At 39.6% G+C, this 19270-nt stretch overlaps 1 protein-coding gene across 1 annotated transcript in view; it reads left to right on the top strand.

Moving 5' to 3' along the window:
* Positions 1 to 19270, top strand: part of PIBF1 (progesterone immunomodulatory binding factor 1) — an 85652-nt gene that overhangs the window by 592 nt on the left and 65790 nt on the right. Inside the window, exons 2-9 of the mRNA XM_081858104.1 lie at positions 1672 to 1967; positions 2225 to 2325; positions 2941 to 3139; positions 4972 to 5091; positions 9212 to 9345; positions 9829 to 9937; positions 11557 to 11738; positions 12896 to 13021. Of these exons, the coding sequence (XP_081714230.1) occupies positions 1716 to 1967; positions 2225 to 2325; positions 2941 to 3139; positions 4972 to 5091; positions 9212 to 9345; positions 9829 to 9937; positions 11557 to 11738; positions 12896 to 13021 (1223 nt within the window). The 5' untranslated portion in view covers positions 1672 to 1715. The remainder of the gene's footprint in view (positions 1 to 1671; positions 1968 to 2224; positions 2326 to 2940; positions 3140 to 4971; positions 5092 to 9211; positions 9346 to 9828; positions 9938 to 11556; positions 11739 to 12895; positions 13022 to 19270) is intronic.

Below are 19270 nucleotides of genomic sequence, written 5' to 3'. Positions count from 1 at the left end.
CATAGTTAAAAGGAATATGCAAAACTGTTTTTAAAGAAAAGGGTGAAAAGACCAGAGTAAAATTATGTGGAAATTAAACAAAATGATATAAGGGAATGAGCTTTAAAGAATATGCAAAAATGGATTTAAAAGGAAAAGGAAAATCGGAGACATAATGGGTTGAAACGTATGATATTGATTAAGAGTTGAAAGAGGGTAAGGAATTGCTGAATTTGATTGTGTAAAGGGGAACACAGAAAAGGGAGATGTGAGGAAGTCAGGAAAAAGGGGTATAAAGATAATAAGTAAAAAATTAGATTTTCTTTGTTTTTTGTTCTTTCTTATTGTTTTCTTAGGTTTTTTATTGTACTTTTTTGGTTTGTTGGATTGTGTTGTTGTATAATGTTTCTTTTTATTGTTTTGTTGAATTGTTATTATATAAAATCCTAATAAATATCTTAAAAAAAAAGAAGAAGAAAGAAACCAGCCACTTGCCAAAACCCCTCTGGCAGAAAGAGAAGGCGGCTAGGAATGTGCTCCTTTCTCAACCTGTGGGTCCCCAGATGTTGTTGGACTACAACTCCCATCATCCCTAGCTAGCCAGGCCAGAGTTCAGGGATGATGGGAGTTGTAGTCCAACAACAACAATGGGACGCGGGTGGCGCTGTGGGTTAAATCACAGAGCCTAGGACTTGCCAATCAGAAGGTCAGCGGTTCGAATCCCCGCGACGGGGTGAGCTCCCGTTGCTCAGTCCCTGCTCCTGCCCACCTAGCAGTTCGAAAGCACGCCAGTGCAAGTAGATAAATAGGTACCGGTCCGGCGGGAAGGTAAACGGCGTTTCCGTGCGCTGCTCTGGTTTCACCAGAAGTGGCTTAGTCATGCTGGCCACATGACCCGGAAGCTGTACACCGGCTCCCTCGGCCAATAAAGCGAGATGAGCGCCGCAACCCCAGAGTCGGCCACGACTGGACCTAATGGTCAGGGGTCACTTTACCCTTTACCTTTAGTCCAGCAACATCTAGGGACCCACAGGTTGAGAACCGCTGCAAGCAGCTGCTTACTAAGACAACTGCTGAGTGGGTAAAAATAAAAATGAGACGATAACCTGCATTTATTTTATTCATTTAATTAATTTGTATATCTCCCTTCAACTGAAGATGTCAGGGCGGTTCAGGATCAGAGCACCTGTCTGTTAACCAGAAGGTTGGTGGTTTGAGCTGTGGGAACGATTCCTGCATTGCAAGGGGTTGGGCTAGATGACCTTGGGGGAATCCCTTCCAACTCTATGATTCTGTTATTCTTACTGGGTGTTCTGAATGTGTCAACTTCTTTTGAATGCCCTGGCCTGTTTTATATTGTGTATCCGCAACGCTGTTCATATGGTCTTTCGATTGTTGTTGTTGTTGGCAAACCGGTGAATATTTGAGTTGGGCATCGTGGATAGCTGTATGGTAGTGCATCATGCAACATACTGGTGTTGTTAAAAACATGAGAACTGTTGGCTTAATGTTTTATTTCTGACGAGATAGGTTTATGAATAATAGCTGATATGTGCCAGCATGGGGTTCTTGGTCTTGTATAGAATTTATGCACTTGATATGTTTCAGATGTAGTACAGGATAGGATGAATTCTTCTGTAAAAATCCTCCTACTTACCACCATTCACTTCTTCTTCTTTTTTCTTCCCCAAGTTACTTGAACTGCAAGTAGAAAGTCTTCGGGCACTGTCGGGAGAATGTCACGGAAAAGCTCCAGAGAATCCAAAAAAGTTAATGTTTCCAGCTCCTTGGAATTGGAAGATATAAGCTTGGAGACTACAGTACCCACTGATGACATTTCTTCCTCAGAAGATCGGGAAGGTCCCGTCAAAATTACTAGACAGCTGATTGAGAGGAAGGAGCTGCTTCATAATGTGCAGTTGCTGAAAATAGAACTTTCCCAGAAGAACTTGATGTTAGACAACTTGAAGGTGGAATACCTGACTAAAGTATGATCTAATTCCTACATGTTTTAGGGTTGCAAATTATTGGGAGATATAATAATATGTTCTTGGTTTAAATAGGCTGAGTTTTGGGACATACTGTACTAAAAAACTGAGGATGGGTTTTTTTGGGGGGGGGAGGTGGGGTAGATAAATACTCTTCATAATATGTATTGTTGGAAAGATACTACCCTCATTTTTATATAATTCTGGGCTTCAATTAAATTCTCATTTCTTTTCTGCTGCCTGATTATCTGTTTTAGATTGAAGAACTGGAAGAAAAACTTAATGATGCTCTCCATGAGAAACAGCTGCTATCTTTACGACTAGATAACCAGTTGGCGTTACAGCAAGAAGATGCTCGGTATGAGAAGGAAGAATTCGGAATCAGTGTATTCTAAATACAGAAGTCATAATTGACTGTTAAATACTTTTGCAAATTTTTTGTTACGCTATGCATTTGTGTTTCAGATCTTTGAGCACAGACATAATGCCAAACCATGGTTGATTTTTGTAAATAAATGGCTAGTTCTTCAGGTCTGTGTGCTCCCACCTTCTCCTCCTGCATGCAGAGATTTTCTCCTCCACATTCCTCAGTTTGAAGAAGATCAGAATTTTGTTCAACTGAAAATGAGGCTTGGAAGCAATGATGAAACTCTTAATTTCCAATCTTAGTTTGCAGAGTGAACACAATCCACAGTTTACTGGTTTGAACAAACCATGGTTTGCTTTAAACCTGGAAAAGATGGGGGGAATTGCTGTCTGGAGACAAGGCAGCTTCTGAGTCAGTTTTCATGCATGTAGCCCTAAACTCTAGTTTGGCATTTCTGAACTACCCATTTATTTAACATTTGAAAATTCTTACATAGATTCACTGTACAGTCTCTGAAACACTGAATTCAAAGGAACTGAAACATCGTGTTTCTAGGATAAATTTATTTGGGTAAATCACAAATAATTTATTGATGTGTTTTCTTAGAAAACATCAAGAACTAATGAAACAGGAAATGGAAACCATCTTGCTGCGCCAGAAGCAGCTAGAAAAGAATAACCATCAGTTGAGAGAGCGGTCCGGAGATATTCGCCGCAGCTTGCGTGACCTTGAATTGACTGATGAGTGCTACACCAAACTCAAATCTCTTCCAGAAGATGAACTTTCAATTCCTGAATATGTATCTGTAAGTACTTGTGCCCCATCAGAAGTATAAATCTATCACTGCTAGAGATAATGGAGATGGAGATAACTGTTAGGACAAGAAAATAAATAAATGATGCAAACTCCTATGTATGTTGTGGGTGGGAGGAATGAATTTCAAGGATCACTGTATAAATGTCAGCAGGTTCTGGAAAAATGTGATGATGGATGGAATGTGAAGTTGAATGTTTCCATTTAAAAAAAACACACCTAGGGCAGAATCCGGTGTTGTGCAAATGCACTTCTGTTCCTGCAAAACAACTTCACTTTCCTCTTGTCCTCTTACACGCCCCCCCCCCGGAACCCTCCCAAGAGGAAGGTGAAGTCCTCTTGGCATAAGTGAAAGTTCATGGGCAGCATTGGATACAACCTGTAATTTCTTAGCATCTGCTCTTCCAGCATTGACATGGTTTTCACTACTTAATAATGGTTTTCACTGGTATTCATAATATGGCAGTCTACAGCCTTTTTCAGCTTGAGGGCAGCCTTCCAGGAGAGACTTGTTTGTGGTGGGCAGTGCCAGAGGCAAAAGTATGGTAGGCTAGCTTTACACACACACACACACACACACACACACACACACACACACACACACACTCACACTCTATTTAGGCATCAAGAGCCATTTTCAGGGTTCAGATATGTGCTCAGCCAGGAAAAAAACATTTGGGGGCCACTGAAAGGTGTGATCTGCGGAGAGGGAGTGTAATTTGCGGTTTCAAGAGCCAGACAGCGAGGACCGGAAGGCCACATTTGACCCCTTGACCTAAGGTTCCCCATCTCTTGTCCAAATAAAACATTCTGTGTTTTTGCTTAATTTACAAGGTAGCATCCAATCTGCATTGTTGATCTTTTGTCCCTTCTTTTCAGTAAACACAACAGTAAATAGACACAGCGTATAATATATTTTCACACCCAAGATCTCATGATGAAACATGGGAGCTGAAATATTGCCTCTGAACTTTGGGCCACCTAATTAATTATCGCCTCATGATAGACACCTATTACAGTGGTGCCCCGCAAGACGAACGCCTCGCAAGACGGAAAACCCGCTAGACGAAAGGGTTTTCCGTTTTGGAGGCGCTTCGCTAAACGAATTTCTCTATGGGGTTGCTTCGCAAGACGAAAAAATCTTGCGAGTTCCCGCGGGTTTCCCCCCGCTTTTTTCGCCCTGTTCCTAAGCTGCTAAGCCGCTTAACAGCTGATCCGCTGATAAGCCGCTTCTCAGCTGATCGCTAAAAGCCGCTAGACCGCTAATAGCGCTAATCCGCTAAGCTGTCAATGGGCTTGTTTCGCAAGACGAAAAAACCGCTAGACGAAGAGAATCGCGGAACGGATTAATTTCGTCTTGCGAGGCACCACTGTATCAGTAGGTAGATGTAAGAAGCGCCTGAAATTCATTCTAACTTTTGTCATTTTGTCTCTAGATAGTCCTGTAGATGTTTGATAAAATATCGTATGGAATTCTAAGGGTATATGTTTTAAGTTAATCTAGGAGTCCCTGGTTTAAGAAAATGTTTTTAGGATCTCAATTCTGAGGCCTTGATAAGAATAGAATAGAAATGCTTTATTGTGCATTTTTATACTTAATAAAAGCATTTAGAAGTTCGAAGGTGAATTTACCAGCATTAATTGTGTGGTTGTATAGTGCTTAGTGTATTTTAAATGTGTACTTTATTTTATTCATGCAGATTAAAAAAATTGTTTGCCAAAAAGCTCACAATTGAAATGAAGTCAAGGTGAAGAAGGAAGTGGGTATAAAATATTCTTTTACACTGTAGAGTAATAATTATGTTTATGCTTCATGCATTTCAGATTATATTTTACGAAGCAGTACATCCTTTAAAAAAGGAGCTAAATGAACTACAGCTAAAGAAGGATGCAGCATCTGAAGAACTGAATGATTACAAATCTCAGTTGAAACACTTGATGGAGGTTTGTATGCCATGTGTTTAAAAAAACAAACCTATTTTGTTCTAAAGCAGAAATAGCAACATGTTCAGTGGGATTTACTGCCAGCTAAGACTGCAGTCTTAACCCTGCTTACCTGGGAGTTAGCCCCATTGAATTCAGTAGGATTTACTTGCGAGTGAACGTGGCTAGGATTGTACTTTTTGTGTGCATAAGACTGGAGGCTTAATCTCCTGGGCTTGTCTTGCAGTATAAACCTGGCTCTGTTGGTCTGTTTTTCCCAGTGGGTGTTACAGGTTTAAAATGCCTGATGCAGCTCTTTTCAGGGAGAGTTTCTCAGGTACTAGAGCAAAGGTGAGTGTTTAGTAGAATGGCTGCTCTCTCTTTCATAAATCTAATGATATCTTTATAATGCAGTAAGGTATCTTCCTGGAAAACATTTAGTAAAAAAGAAATATTGACCAAGCAATAAGATTCCATTTGGGCCAGTTGTTCAAAATGCAGGATGTGAACTTGAAAGTTATACAGAATTCTTCAAGTTAGATGCTCATGGAAAATTAAAAATAGACATTTCTTTACCAGTACATGGTAGTATGCTGTGTTTAGTTTCAAGATGGAGAAAATGAGTTGTTTGTTAAACCAAGCTCAGCGGTCAAGTTTCAGGTCACACAAAGCCCTTTTGCACTAAGATGGGATCAGAAATGGTTTCATGAGGATTACAACAGGCTGAAACTCCCTAGATTTCAACATTGTCTCAACAACTGTTTCTAAGTGTTGGATGACAATGGCTGTACTTTATTCTACTTAAAGTGTAATAAGCACTTTCGTGAGCCAATAAATACATTGTACAAACACACACAATGACAAATGACAACATGAAATTCCAAAGCAACTCATAACTTGCTGCAGACTTCTGATCTGTGTCTAAGATGAATCTTCAATAAATAAAATGTCTTGAGAGAGAGATGCAGAAATTATTAAATGTGAACATTTCCTATTTCTTACCACTTGGTGTCAGTATCAACTCAGCAGTAAACAATCCCTGGAGATTAAAGAAATTGATACCTGAGAATGCTAATCAGAGAAAGTAGAGGGTAGTGAGCATTTGAGTGTTTGGGTTTCTCTGGCAAGAGAATACAAATGAAATCAATCAGCTTTCACAGTGATGAGAATTAGGACCAATTCCCAAAGTATTCTTTGCTCTAGCCAACCACGCCCTCCTAAAATATATTTTCTTAGATTATGTATCTGTTAAAAGAATGTACTAAACCAGATTGCTCTGGTCCATGGGGTCACGAAGAGTCGGACGCGACTAAACGACTAAACAACAACAAAACCAGGTTGATCTCCTCAATGTTTTTTCTTCTTTGGGGCTCATCCATAACCTGAAAGAAGAAACCTGAATATTGAAAATAAGACAGTTTTAAGTCTGGCTCTCTGGTAACTAGAAAAAAAGGATTCTGGAAGTATTTGAGGAGAAAGTTTATTTTATCCTGTATTTTAATAGGAAGATAGGTATAGCTGATCCCCAGAAGAAAAGTGATACCCAAAATACATTGGGGCTATTATGCTTCATTCTTTATTTTCTTGGGGTTATTAAACCTCTAAGCAAGGCCTTAGAGCATCTTCTTATGAAGAAAGGCTGAGTTGGGAACACAGTAGGTTTGTAAAAGTGTAAATGGCTCAAGAGAAGAGGAGGGAATTTCTCTCTCTAATTCTCATCTAAGTTGAATTGCAGGGGGTTCAGTTCCGATAAATGTATTACTGGTACATACAGATACACACGTAGCACTACTTCAGAATAGACTCTCTTGTCTATTATCTCATTATCCTTAAAGGAACTCCTGTGAAGCTATCAGAAAAACTATAAGGGTCTTTCAAGTATTGCAAGCCTGTCACATTTGTTCAAACTTGTTGTGACTAGCCAGTTTTGCAGCACTTGGATTTGGAGAACCTTGCCTTATAAGGAAAATGAAAAAGAAGTATAAAACAACTAGTTTTTCAGGGCTTAATAAATCCACCTGCTTTAGTAGTGATTCATCTACCTCGACAGGTGGAAAATTGTATACTTAGCTATAAGCATAAATAGCGTGTTGTGACACCAGTGGATTTTTTTAAAAATGCTGGTTGCAGACTTTAAGTTCAATACTGTCACACGCACTTGCCCCAAATCACTAAAATTTAGTCCTCTGCATTTGGCTTGTGAGACCATTTCAACCAAGCCACCCCCCACCTGCCCTACAGCTGACATCATATATGACGTCAAATGCAGGGCTCGTAAAGACTTGTCTCAGGTAAAAGAGGTGTGTGCCTGAAAAATGCTCCACAAGGGGCTCTGAAAGACTGGCGGTCAACCAATAGTTGGTCTTGCAGAATGCTCTGAAAGGCGCTTTCGAGACTGTGCTCCACATGGTTGGATTTCAAACTGCCTCACGGGGAGTGGGAAGAGAGAAAAGATTTAGCTATTAGCTACTAGTGGTCCAATTCAATTCCCCATCACTACCCAGAACAAGGTAAAAGAATGCATAGGATAGCTGAACTGATGGTGATGATGGGGTGCAAAGAAAACAATACATCGAAATCTGGAGCACCCAGTGGATCTATGCTATGTACAGAGCCAACTTTTTGATATAGTTGGAGAAATATTTTTAAACCACCTTGCTGGTAGCATGGGGAGTTGTTGACATTGTGAAGATGATAGAGATATGTCTCTAAAAATTCAAGAAAAAGCACAATAATTTAAACAACTTTAGATGTTGCTAAACCATATTCATAAGATCCGATTAATTTAAAAATGGCAAGGATGATACAAAGACAACATAAAGAAATTGATAAGAGCTCGTTTTACAAACTCCTGTAGCAAGTGTACAGGATCACTGTACATCCTTCCAAAGAAAGTATTTATTGTGCAGTGAAAAACTCGAGTGGTAATGTTTAGCAGAAATAACATACAACTGGATTTAGTGAAAGAATGGGAAATTCATATTGATCTCTATAATGGAATGTGCCAGGCAAAAACTTACCATTTTACTGAGGCATTTGGCCTTTAGGTTGAAATATTTTAAAGTATTTGTGGTCTCTTTTGGTAAGCCAGGATCTGCTAGACCTGTCTTTTAAAGGTATAGCTATTTTTTAAGGTATGTGTTGATTGTGTTCATGGTAATGTGCTGTAGCATTTCCACTTGCCTCATTTAGGATAGTAATAGATTTGTCTGCATTGGTAGATGGGCGGGGTATAAATAAAAAAATATTATTATTATTATTTATTATTATTGGTATGAACTCTCTGCGTGCCTGTCGTAACTATAAAGATCTAGAAACTATGTTAGCAGTAATGCTAATGGAGGTATTTTTATGGATGTTATATCTGATGCAAACTTGGTGTGGCTAGTTGTCTCCTTATTTAGACTTTCAGAAAGGACTTCTGTCTTAGTGAGAAGGTATTAGATACAGAGAAACACTGGCAGAAGGGTGTTGGTAAAAGGTGATTTCCTGCCTCCTCCCAAGGCCACGAGAACCAATAGAATGGGGCGGCTGTAGCATAGATGGCTGAGGAAGAAAGGAAATAAAAGGGGCAACCACAGAAGGTGCCTCCATCCGATTCTCTCCATCCTGCTCAGCCCCCTGTGCCACAACATATCTCATTCAGCAGGTTTGGGGGGCCAAGGGAGGAAAGCAGGAAAGTCACTTTCCACTTGCTTTTCTGCTGCCTTATCTCAAGATGGAATCCAATGTAATACACTCCTGTCTTTGTAATTAACAAAATGGTCTTTCTAACCTATGTCTGAAGAACCAGGACTTTTTTGCAGCCCAGAGTTCCGGCACATCTTTTGTGTGTTTCTGCAAAGCTCAACAACTTTGGTTCCGGCACCTCTTTTTGTGGGAAAAAAAAGCCCTGCGAAGAACCATGTATCAACTTCTGGAACCAAGTGCGGCTGCATGTTCATGTTCCTTGCACTGCCTTCCCCCATCATGCCCTATGGCAACCCCCTTTTTAAACTGACAGAGTTTGTAAGACAATTGATCAAAGGGGGAATTAAAAATGCCAAGGGCTGTGGCCAAACACTTTTGTGTGTGTGGTATATTTCTCTGAATCCCAGCCTCTATTTTCACATTAAATAGTGGTGTGGTGTTTATTTTGCAGAACTATGAAGCAGAGCGAAGAAATCGGTCAGAACTAGAAGTCAGATGTCAACGTTTAACACTTGAACTAGCTGATACAAAGCAAATGATTCATCAAGGAGATTATAGACAAGAGAATTACGATAAAGTAAAAGCGTAAGTGTGTCTTTAGTAAAGAAAATTATAGAAGGAGCTCTCATATTGCCTTGGATCAAAGGTAATGGGTTATATCCAATGTTGCCTTTGAATAAGGAGAATGTTCCAATAAGTGTCTTGTCTTGTACTGGGGCTACTTCGAACATGTTTGGAACTATAAAACATGAGAATGAGTGTATCAACCAGGGAGCTTTGCAGGGCTTTTGCAGATTGTTGCTGCGTTACACAAGCATGGGAAAGTGATAACACTGCATTTTGCAATGTGAAATGATATGAAAGCGCAGGAAAAACGAGATTCTTGGACTCAGCAGGGTCCAAATTAATGTACACAAGACTTACTGTAACTTAATTTGGGCTCCACTGATGAAAGAATATCTGAAGGACTGTTGATGTTAGATTTGCACAGGAAGCATAGATTACAGAAGCAGTCAAGGGTTTGAGGGGGACATTATTTTACAGTACTCTCATTTTTTCCCCCAACAGTGAGCGTGATGCATTTGAACATGATTTTTCAGAGCTTCGAAGAAAATACGAAATATTGGAAGTATCACACAAAGCACTAACCAAAGAAAGAAATGATTTATCAAAAGAGGTGAGATCTTCATATCTAATTTGACCTTTATCCGAAATATTTATTCAAAGTGTACAAATGCCCAAATTAGAATTTTCTCCTCCCTTTTTTTAAACACTTATATTTGATATATACCTGGAGTAGTTTACTGCAGGCACCCCCAAACTTGGCCCTCCAGATTTTTGGGACTACAACTCCCATCATCCCTCACTAACAGGACCAGTGGTCTGGGATGATGGGAATTGTAGTCCCAAAACATCTGGAGGGCCGAGTTTGGGGGTGCCTGGTCTATGGAGTTTGGATCTTTATGGTACAACAAACTGCTTGTCAATCCAGTTCATGAGCTAGGCATCCCTTCTTTGCCAATCTCTTTCCAAATATTAACTGCCTGAAACTCCACCAGCCATCCTTTGGCACGTAGCTTTCTTTGATTCTGCCTTTTAGGAGTATCATCTGTATTTAAACAGTGTTATCATTGTTCATGATTTAGATACCTCCTTCTTTTGTCACCTCTTTGCAGTCACACTTAATAGGTTCTGTGCCTACCCAGAACCACATTTGGGAAACTAGGAGGGTGGAATGATGTGTTTCCTTCTTTGGTATTTCTTGAATAACTGAGATTCACCAAATAGTGCTGTTTCTATAGAATGGATAAGGGAGATGCAAAGGAATCTATTTGAATCCCATCATTTCACTGCTGATATCAGTGGGGGGAAGCATGTGGGCGAGGGGAAGAACAAAGAGACACTCAACTCAAAACATAATAAAATTTATACATTTTGATTATAATTTGTATATAGGCAAATTATTTGTATATAATTTTGTGTATAAATGATACTTTTTAAGACTTGGAATGGGTCATACAGTGGTACCTTGGTTTAAGAACAGCTTAGTTTATGAACAACTTGGATTAAGAACGCTGCAAACCCGGAAGTAGGTGTTTTGGTTTGTCAATTTTGTCTTGGAAGCAGAACATGTTCCGGCTTCCTGTTGAGTGTGTTCCATTTGTAAACTGAGTCCCCCGCTGCTATGGGAAAGCACATTTTGGTTTAAGAACGCTTTGGTTTAAGAATGGACTTCCATAATGGATTAAGTTCGTAAACCAAGGTACCACTGTATATATAAATTACATTGTACTGCATGCAGGGATAAACAGTGTGCTGCCACAGCAATATAGATACCTAAAGAGCAAGGAATGAGTACAAATGCAAATCTAGGTTGTTCAGTTAAGAGAAGTGTGTCATCCATTGCAATGAGGAGATTCAGAATTGCATCTTGTTTTCTTAAACCACCCTGGAAGCTCTGTTAAATATAAATATTCACAGTGGTACTCAGCTAAGTCATACAGAGTTGAGCAATTGAAATCAGGGGGTAGTAGTCAACTAAGTTTTACTCAGAATAGACCCGTTAAATTTAATGGAATAATTTAGTTGTGCTCATTCATTTCAGAGAGTCGACTCTGAGTAAACCTTTGTTGAATACTACTCAGTGACCTTGCATCCAACAGTTTCAGTGGATCCACCCTGAGTGTGACTAACATCTATAAATCTTTTAAATAAAATAAGAAAAAACTCTAACCTGGGAGGGGGGGGTTGTACTGCAGACTTCCTGATTTTATCGTAGCTATTTTGTATATAAAGGTTGCAGCTCTACAGCAGTCTGTTACCTTACTGCAAAAAGATAAGGATTACCTCAACCGTCAAAACATGGAGCTTAATGTTCGCTGTGCTCATGAAGAAGATCGCCTTGAAAGGCTTCAGGTTCAGCTAGAAGATGCTAAGAAGGCCAGAGAAGAAATTTATGAGAAATATGTCACATCCAGGTACACAGTTCTGTTAATTCATTCAACAAATGATTCATGGCAGTAGACTATTGTTGGGTTGGACAAAATTATTTACAGTAAACATAATGTTTTTGGTCAGTTGATCAGATTTCCCCAGAAACAATCAGTTGAAATCAAATTATGTTGTAGTGTTCTCAGGTTTTAGTTTCTACATACAGAAAAATCTTAAAGCAGCTGTGAGACCTTTATAAAACTTAAAACAATAATTTTACATTATCACTAGAGGATTTATAGTCAGAAATTAAGCCTGTTAATATTTTCCTCAGGTTGCACTATATTACTAAAACTAAGACTACAGTGGTACCTCTAGATGTGAACGGGATCTGTTCCGGAGCCCCGTTTACATCCTGAAGCAAACGCAAACCGTGTCCACACATGTGCAGGTCGTGATTCACCACTTCCACACATGCGCATGACGTCATTTTGAGCGTCTGTGCATGCGCGAGCGGTGAAACCTGGAAGTAACGCACTCAATTACTTCCGTGTCATTGCGGAGTGCAACCCGAAAATGCTCAACCCAAATCTACTTCAACCCAAGGTATGACTATATTATGATGCCTTTAATATTTGATTAAACAATCCAGTCTAGTTTTAAAAATCTCCAAGTAGCTTAAGATCAGTGATACTATAATGTTTTATTTTGCATCGTTAGTAGTAAAGCTCCTGTGGACTTATTTGCAGTTCTATAGCATGTCACCAACATCAATACAAAATAACTTACATATGAAAGGGAATATTTGTGAATTCTGAACGAGTATAGGTTCAGTTGGTAACAACATATATGCAGGAATCTGCTACTGCTTAAGGGATGGCAACTCTTCTTATCATTTTAGCTAGTAGCTGAGCTCAGGCTCAGGTTGGCAATAGGCCAAAAGGAAGACGTATATAACAGAGCAGTTCTTTTTATCTAGGAGTAAAAAAGCAATGATTCTTCTCAGTCAGTGAGATCCAACATCACATTTTCTTCAGAGGGTCCCCCCCAGCCCAACCTTGGAAGCAGAATGGGAAGTATTGGTTGCACAAGCAGAATGCCACTGTTTGATAAATCTTACTGGGTGATAAGCAACTCAAAAGGGATAATACAAAGAAAGCTGCAGATTTTTTTAAAACTTGCTTTGCTTTTTTTTTTAATAAAGAGACCATTACAAAACAGAATATGAAAACAAACTGCATAATGAATTGGAACAAATAAGGCAGAAGACATCTCAAGAAATACAACAGCTTCGAACAGCTACAAAGGAAATGTATGAACGTGAAAACAGGTGGGTAACTACTTTTAGAAATAATGGAACATAAAAACAAATAAGGAAGGAAAATACCTTGCATTTGGTGCTTGATAATTCTGAAACACATTTTCGATCCTCATTTTTACTGTGGCTTCTCGAAGCTACCAACATGCGCTTGACCAAACTGTGGGAGGCAGTGGAAGACAGGAGTGCCTGGTGTGCTCTGGTCCATGGATCATGAAGAGTCAGACACGACTAAACAACAACAACATGGCTTCTCTCTGTGCCAGCATTGATCTAGAATGCACCCAGAAGAGGCTATGTTGTGTATTTGTCTCCCGTGACCCTCGTTTCTAATGAGGCACACTGCAACAGTTCCCACACCAAAATATTTTTGGTTGGAATAGCAAAAGCAACCTTCTGATTCATTCACATGTAAGACAGATCATGCTGTATCATTAATGAGCCACAATGAGCCTTCGGCTCATTTTTAGAAGTCTTACTTTCTGTCACTCCTTGTTACCTTCAAAATCCTTTTTCTAAAATCCCTCTTTTTGACAGTGGTGGCAGAGCTAATGGAAGTTTAGTTCAGAACACGATGCTGCCTGTGTGAGAGAATATGATCAAACTCTTCTATATAATAATCAGGTTCTTACGTGTGTGCATCGTTACTGAAATATGAACATACAAATTATGACAGGTAGTAATGCAAAGAGAATGCAACAGGTTTGTGCAATCAACTGCATTTGCATGGAATGAAGTTTTAGGTTTTAAATAGCCTTATGTTGACTTGTGAAAGCTAAAGAACAGATACATAGTATTTAGTCCTCATTTCCCTTCTTCTCTACCACCAGTCAGGTAAACTATACCAACTACTTATTGCATCACTGGGGTTAACAGAAAGCTTTGCTTCCCATGTACAGACTTGTATTGTGTTACATAAAACAGCTTTAAGGTCTGTTTGTTTATGGAGGTTTGACAGATGTAAAAATGTTTGCATGCAAAATAGCTAAAAATATTGGTCTGGAACCAGTTGGCAGAAATTTTGTTCTTCATCTTGAAGTTATGGTTTCTTTACTGCCAATTCCTGAATGTCTTTATGATATAAAAGAACATTTGTGAATAAGAATCTTGAAAACAATGCTTTATTTTTATCCCTGTTGGGACAAAAAGGGTGTGGTAAGCCAGTGAATCATTATATTTCTGTTCTTAAACTCACACACGTTTTTTGTTGTTTAATGTAGCTATGTGCTTTGAAAATTTGTATCGTGTTATGAAACTCAAAGCAGGTTGTGCTTGTAGGCCTCTGAAGTGACTATCAAAGCTGCCACACTATACTTGTTCAACTCTTACACACCATTCCTAAACCTGCTAACTGGAAAACAAATGTGATTGAAAACTGTGAGTTACATTTACATAGACGCATTCTAGATTGGGGTGTTAATCATTCTGTCTCTGCTTATTTCCAGCACTTCTCTACATAGTGCTTCTCTAGAAAAATACTCACTCTATTTTTCCACAACCCAACACAGTGGTGCCTCGCAAGACGAAATTAATCTGTTCCGTGAGGCTCTTCGTATAGCGGTTTTTTCGTCTTACGAAGCAAGCCCATTGACAGCTTAGCGGATTAGCGCTATTAGCGGTTTAGCGACTTTTAGCGATCAGTTGTTAAGCGGCTTATCAGCGGATCAGCTGATAAGCGGCTTAGCGGCTTAGGAAAAGGGGGGAAAAGGGGGGGAAGACCCGCAGGAACTCGCAAGACATTTTCGTCTTGCGAAGCAAGCCCATAGGGAAATTCGTTTTGCGAAGCGCCTCCAAAACGGAAAACCCTTTCGTCTAGCGGGTTTTCCGTCTTGCGAGGCGTTCGTCTTGCGGGGCACCACTGTACACTGCTGCAACATGCAATCCTTAGGCCACATAATTAAGTTCGGATGCTTGGCAAATGTCAACTTTTGCAGAACTGGAACTTGCTTTTAACCCAACTTGCAACATTCTATACACTTCATCTACCACCACCACCCCATCTCAACAAGAGCAACGGCAACAAATACAATGGCAATAAAATGGTGGAGGCTACATTAATGGGACCAGAAGGAAATAATGGCACATTGTTACAGGCTAGAGTTCTAGGGCTGCCTAGCCTACAGCTGCTGGGTTCCCTCCACTTGGAAGGACCATCACACAAGCATACTGACAGAACTCTTGGTTGGGTTAACTTTGAACAAGGGCTATGGTTTTCCTTGTTGATGGCAGCAGGTTAAATTTAATTGAGAAGGAGTGGAGCATGATTCACACAAGGTACAGTGGAGATGTAACAGGGCCCTGAGGAGACAGGTGCTTCTGGCACAAACAGAGGCAAGCAAAACTGGGGAGAAGAAAAGGCACTAAGACAACTGGGGAGGGAGAAACCACAGGAGGTCTCTTCTCCCTGACTAAGGCACATGAAGACACAATGACACAATGCACAGACAAAAGAACAGGATATGGTGTTTGAAAGATCTGCTTCAAGCAGGAAACTGACTCCAGAGGAGGGAGACAGAACAACTCCTTTGGAGTGACAATGCTTCCCGCTTTTGAATGCTAGGGGGGACACAATCCCACTTGTAGGCATCTTAGCGCCCAGTCAGAAACGCCTTTCAGGTAAGACTAGCAGTCCCATTTCCAGCACCAGTTTTGAAATAATGAGGTGACTTTCATACAAACAGACTTTCAAATTACATACATGAGCTTGCAGGACGAAGTCAGTCAACTCAAGGAACAACAGTTTTCTGCATTGAAAACAACAGATCTAGTGACATAAGCTGAGGTGCACTTTGGTCCCCCAAAAAAGAACATGCTCTTGAGAAAGTAGCTGCTATGGATCAATATTTTTACATAGCAGTTCAAGGATGTAGCAGAAGAGTCTTCAACTCCTTTAGAAGCTGCAGGAATCATTTTATCAGTGCATGATCTTTAAAGAAAAGTGTTTGGTTCTTTGCAACTATAGCTTTTGCAAGAATAGCTAGAATAAATCCCTTGCAAACAGTATTCCCAGCTAAAGTAATATTTCACTTTGTATCATTTTGTAAGCCTTTTCTGACAGGCCTGTTACACCTTTTCAGCCAGTCTCAGGACAGTCAGCATCTAATATAATATGAATAGATAGAAAAATCCTTATTTACACTCAACCCATCATACTGTCGTCAGTTAAAGTAGACTTGACTGGGCAAGATTACCTAATGACGTAACTCAGTATAAGGCAGCTTCATATGTTCATAAAACATATGCAAAACACTCAACATCATGCTGCTGCAGAAAAATGGGCAAAATGATTAAAGGAAGGCAAGAGAAAAAGCTCACTGCTTTTTGAGGAAAGAAGGAGGAACCCAGAAAGTTTAGCATCTTAGCATTACATATATTTGTGTAAGATACAGAATGTTTTGCTGACATAAAGCCATATGTATTAGATCCTTTTCCAAGGATAATATAAGATCCCTTTTTCTGGTTTGAGGCAAAGCAAATTTCTCTCAAGGGATTGTTGTAACATCCCTTGCAGTGTTCTTGAAGATGCCTCTGGGCTTATAAATGTTGCATTGAGCCATTTTACACATTACAAAACAGCAAACCTAGAATTGACACTGAGTGCAAAGGCATTATTGGCACCCTACTGAGTGTTACATGATTGCAAATAACTGTTTGTTGCATTCAATGTTACTTACTTTGCATTTAAAATACTTTAAAGTGTACACTTAGAAAATGTGATGTGTGAATCAGTCCTAATAAGATTAAGAATCAGAGTAGGGTGTACACCTAAAAATTTACACAAATGCACCTGAAATGACTTGAAGGATACATATTTGATTGTTCATTTACTGAATGCTCTGCTGTTCTATTTATTTATTTGTTGCTGGAACTATACGAATCAGCCTTGTCACAATGGAAAGTGTTCCTCAGTTGCATCTCACTTGATATTTTTGAATCCCTTTGTGTTTTGTTTTTAGTTTCCCTGTTTCTTGTTGCTGTTGTTCACTGGCTTAGTTGTAGTTTTCCCATTATTATTATTACCGTATTTGGCAGATGAGCACACACCATTTTTCAAAGAAAGTAAAAACAGACCTAACCATCTATAACTTTTGACCATAAAATGTTTTCCTCTGAGAATTTATTTTATTTTTTAGATACAGACCATTTTAAAATGGTAAATGGTTAGGAAAATTCCCCTCATGAAATGGTATTTGAAGGCCTGTACAACATTTGTACATAAGGCAACAGAGTCTGACTTTTTCATCTTGTAGTAGTTTCATAAATCTGCACCACTTTAAATTTTCTGTATTATAGGCAAGGGATGTTAATAAGTGAAAATCAGTGAGGCGGTGTTTGGGATGAGGGTGAACATCCCCCCAATCATGGCCAGTGGTCAGGGATGATGCAATAAAACATCTGGGGGGGTGCCAGAATGGAGAAGGTGGATCTAAAACATAATTGTCATGAAATGTTTCATTTGATTATTATTTTACACGATGACATCTAGCATACCACATCAGAATAAACAGCATTCGCATGAAATATTTACCACATGACAATGATATGGTAAAGTCACTTTGTGAAGCAGCACCCACATCAAAAAGTAATGTGAGAATTGAGCCTAGTGTTTCAAGTTTAAAAGCCTTATAGCTAAATGAGAGCTGCTTTTTGATCTAAAAATAGCAATTGTTAATGCAGCATTTCTCCTCCTCAAAAGAAACAATGAAACTTCAAAGTTGAAATCTCTGTACAACTGCCACGTTAAAACACATATTCATAAAATAGGTGAATATTTGATATTCTGAGCATAAATTTAATATAGGAGCTAGGCCTTAACAAAGCTTGGGTCTCAAATTAGGAAGAACTAAAAATAGTAGGGCTGTGATACAAATATTTTAGCATGAAAGGGGTTTTTCAGTAGCTTTGATAAGCTTTACCATTTCAGCCTTCATTCTGGGAACAGTATGTTCTTCAATCAGCCAATCAAATTTGGCAGTGTGATGGCATCACGGAAAACAAGTGAAGTTTATTCTGATTGAGGGTAATTCATCCTGAATTGCATTGCCCTCACGCTGAATTAGGTTTAGTAGCCACTTTCAACCAACCAGCACTATAGTCTCAGAATATTAGTCTAGCTGGCACCCGAGTGAGTAAGGGGATTGCAATTGTATTATTATTACCTACTCTTGGGGGGGGGGGTATTTAGTTATCAGGCAAGGGTATAAGCCACTAAACACCAAAATGGTACCACAGTGGCATATATTAAAATAAGTACCACAATCCTAAACAAAGCAAAAACGCCTAATTGTTTATACCGTCTAGAAAAATTGTTTATATTTTATTAGATGCTTGACAACCTATGTTGGTTGCCGATTTGACCTCAGTGGTGAGTGTGCTCCACAGGGCAGGGGCCACTGTACAGTGGTGCCCCGCAAGACGAACGCCTCGCAAGACGGAAAACCCGCTAGACGAAAGGGTTTTCCTTTTTGGAGGCGCTTCGCAAAATGAATTTCCCTATGGGCTTGCTTCGCAAGACGAAAATGTCTTGCGAGTTCCTGCGGGGTTTTTTCCCTCCCCCCCCCTTTTCCTAAGCCTTAAGCCGCTTATCAGCTGATCCGCTAAAAGCCGCTAAACCGCTAATAGCGCTAATCCGCTAAGCTGTCAATGGGCTTGCTTCGCAAGACGAAAAAACCGCTATATGAAGAGCCTCACGGAACGGATTAATTTCGTCTTGCGAGGCACCACTGTACTGAAATATGCAATCCAGAATACCATAAAATGAATCTCAGGTCCAAGTGACGCTACAGAGTTATAAAAAATGTCTAAAATTCACACACACACACACACACACGCACACCCCAATTCCAAGTCAGCCCTAGTAAATACAGAGTATATAAAAGGAAGTATCTGTTATATGTGGATTTGTTTAAAGGAAAAAAACACATTGTCTACCTGTACAAGGATTTCTATATCATAGGTCATATGACATATTTTGTACAGTACAGTGGTACCTCGGGTTACATACGCTTCAGGTTACAGACTCCGCTAACCCAGAAATAGTGCTTCAGGTTCAGAACTTTGCTTCAGGATGAGACAGAAATCGTGCTCCGGTGGCGCGGCAGCAGCAGGAGGCCCCATTAGCTAAAGTGGTGCTTCAGGTTAAGAACAGTTTCAGGTTAAGAACGGACCTCCGGAATGAATTAAGTACTTAACCTGAGGTACCACTGTATAGATTGAAGTTGTCTGCCTGCCTGGTTAGAGTTGTTCCAGCAAGGACTTGAG

The sequence above is a fragment of the Podarcis erhardii genome (assembly GCF_964252035.2).
Source record: "Podarcis erhardii genome assembly, chromosome: 4".
NCBI classification, from domain to species: domain Eukaryota; kingdom Metazoa; phylum Chordata; class Lepidosauria; order Squamata; family Lacertidae; genus Podarcis; species Podarcis erhardii.
The sequence above is the reverse complement of the archived record's forward strand: the minus strand, read 5'-3'. Positions and strand labels throughout refer to the sequence as shown.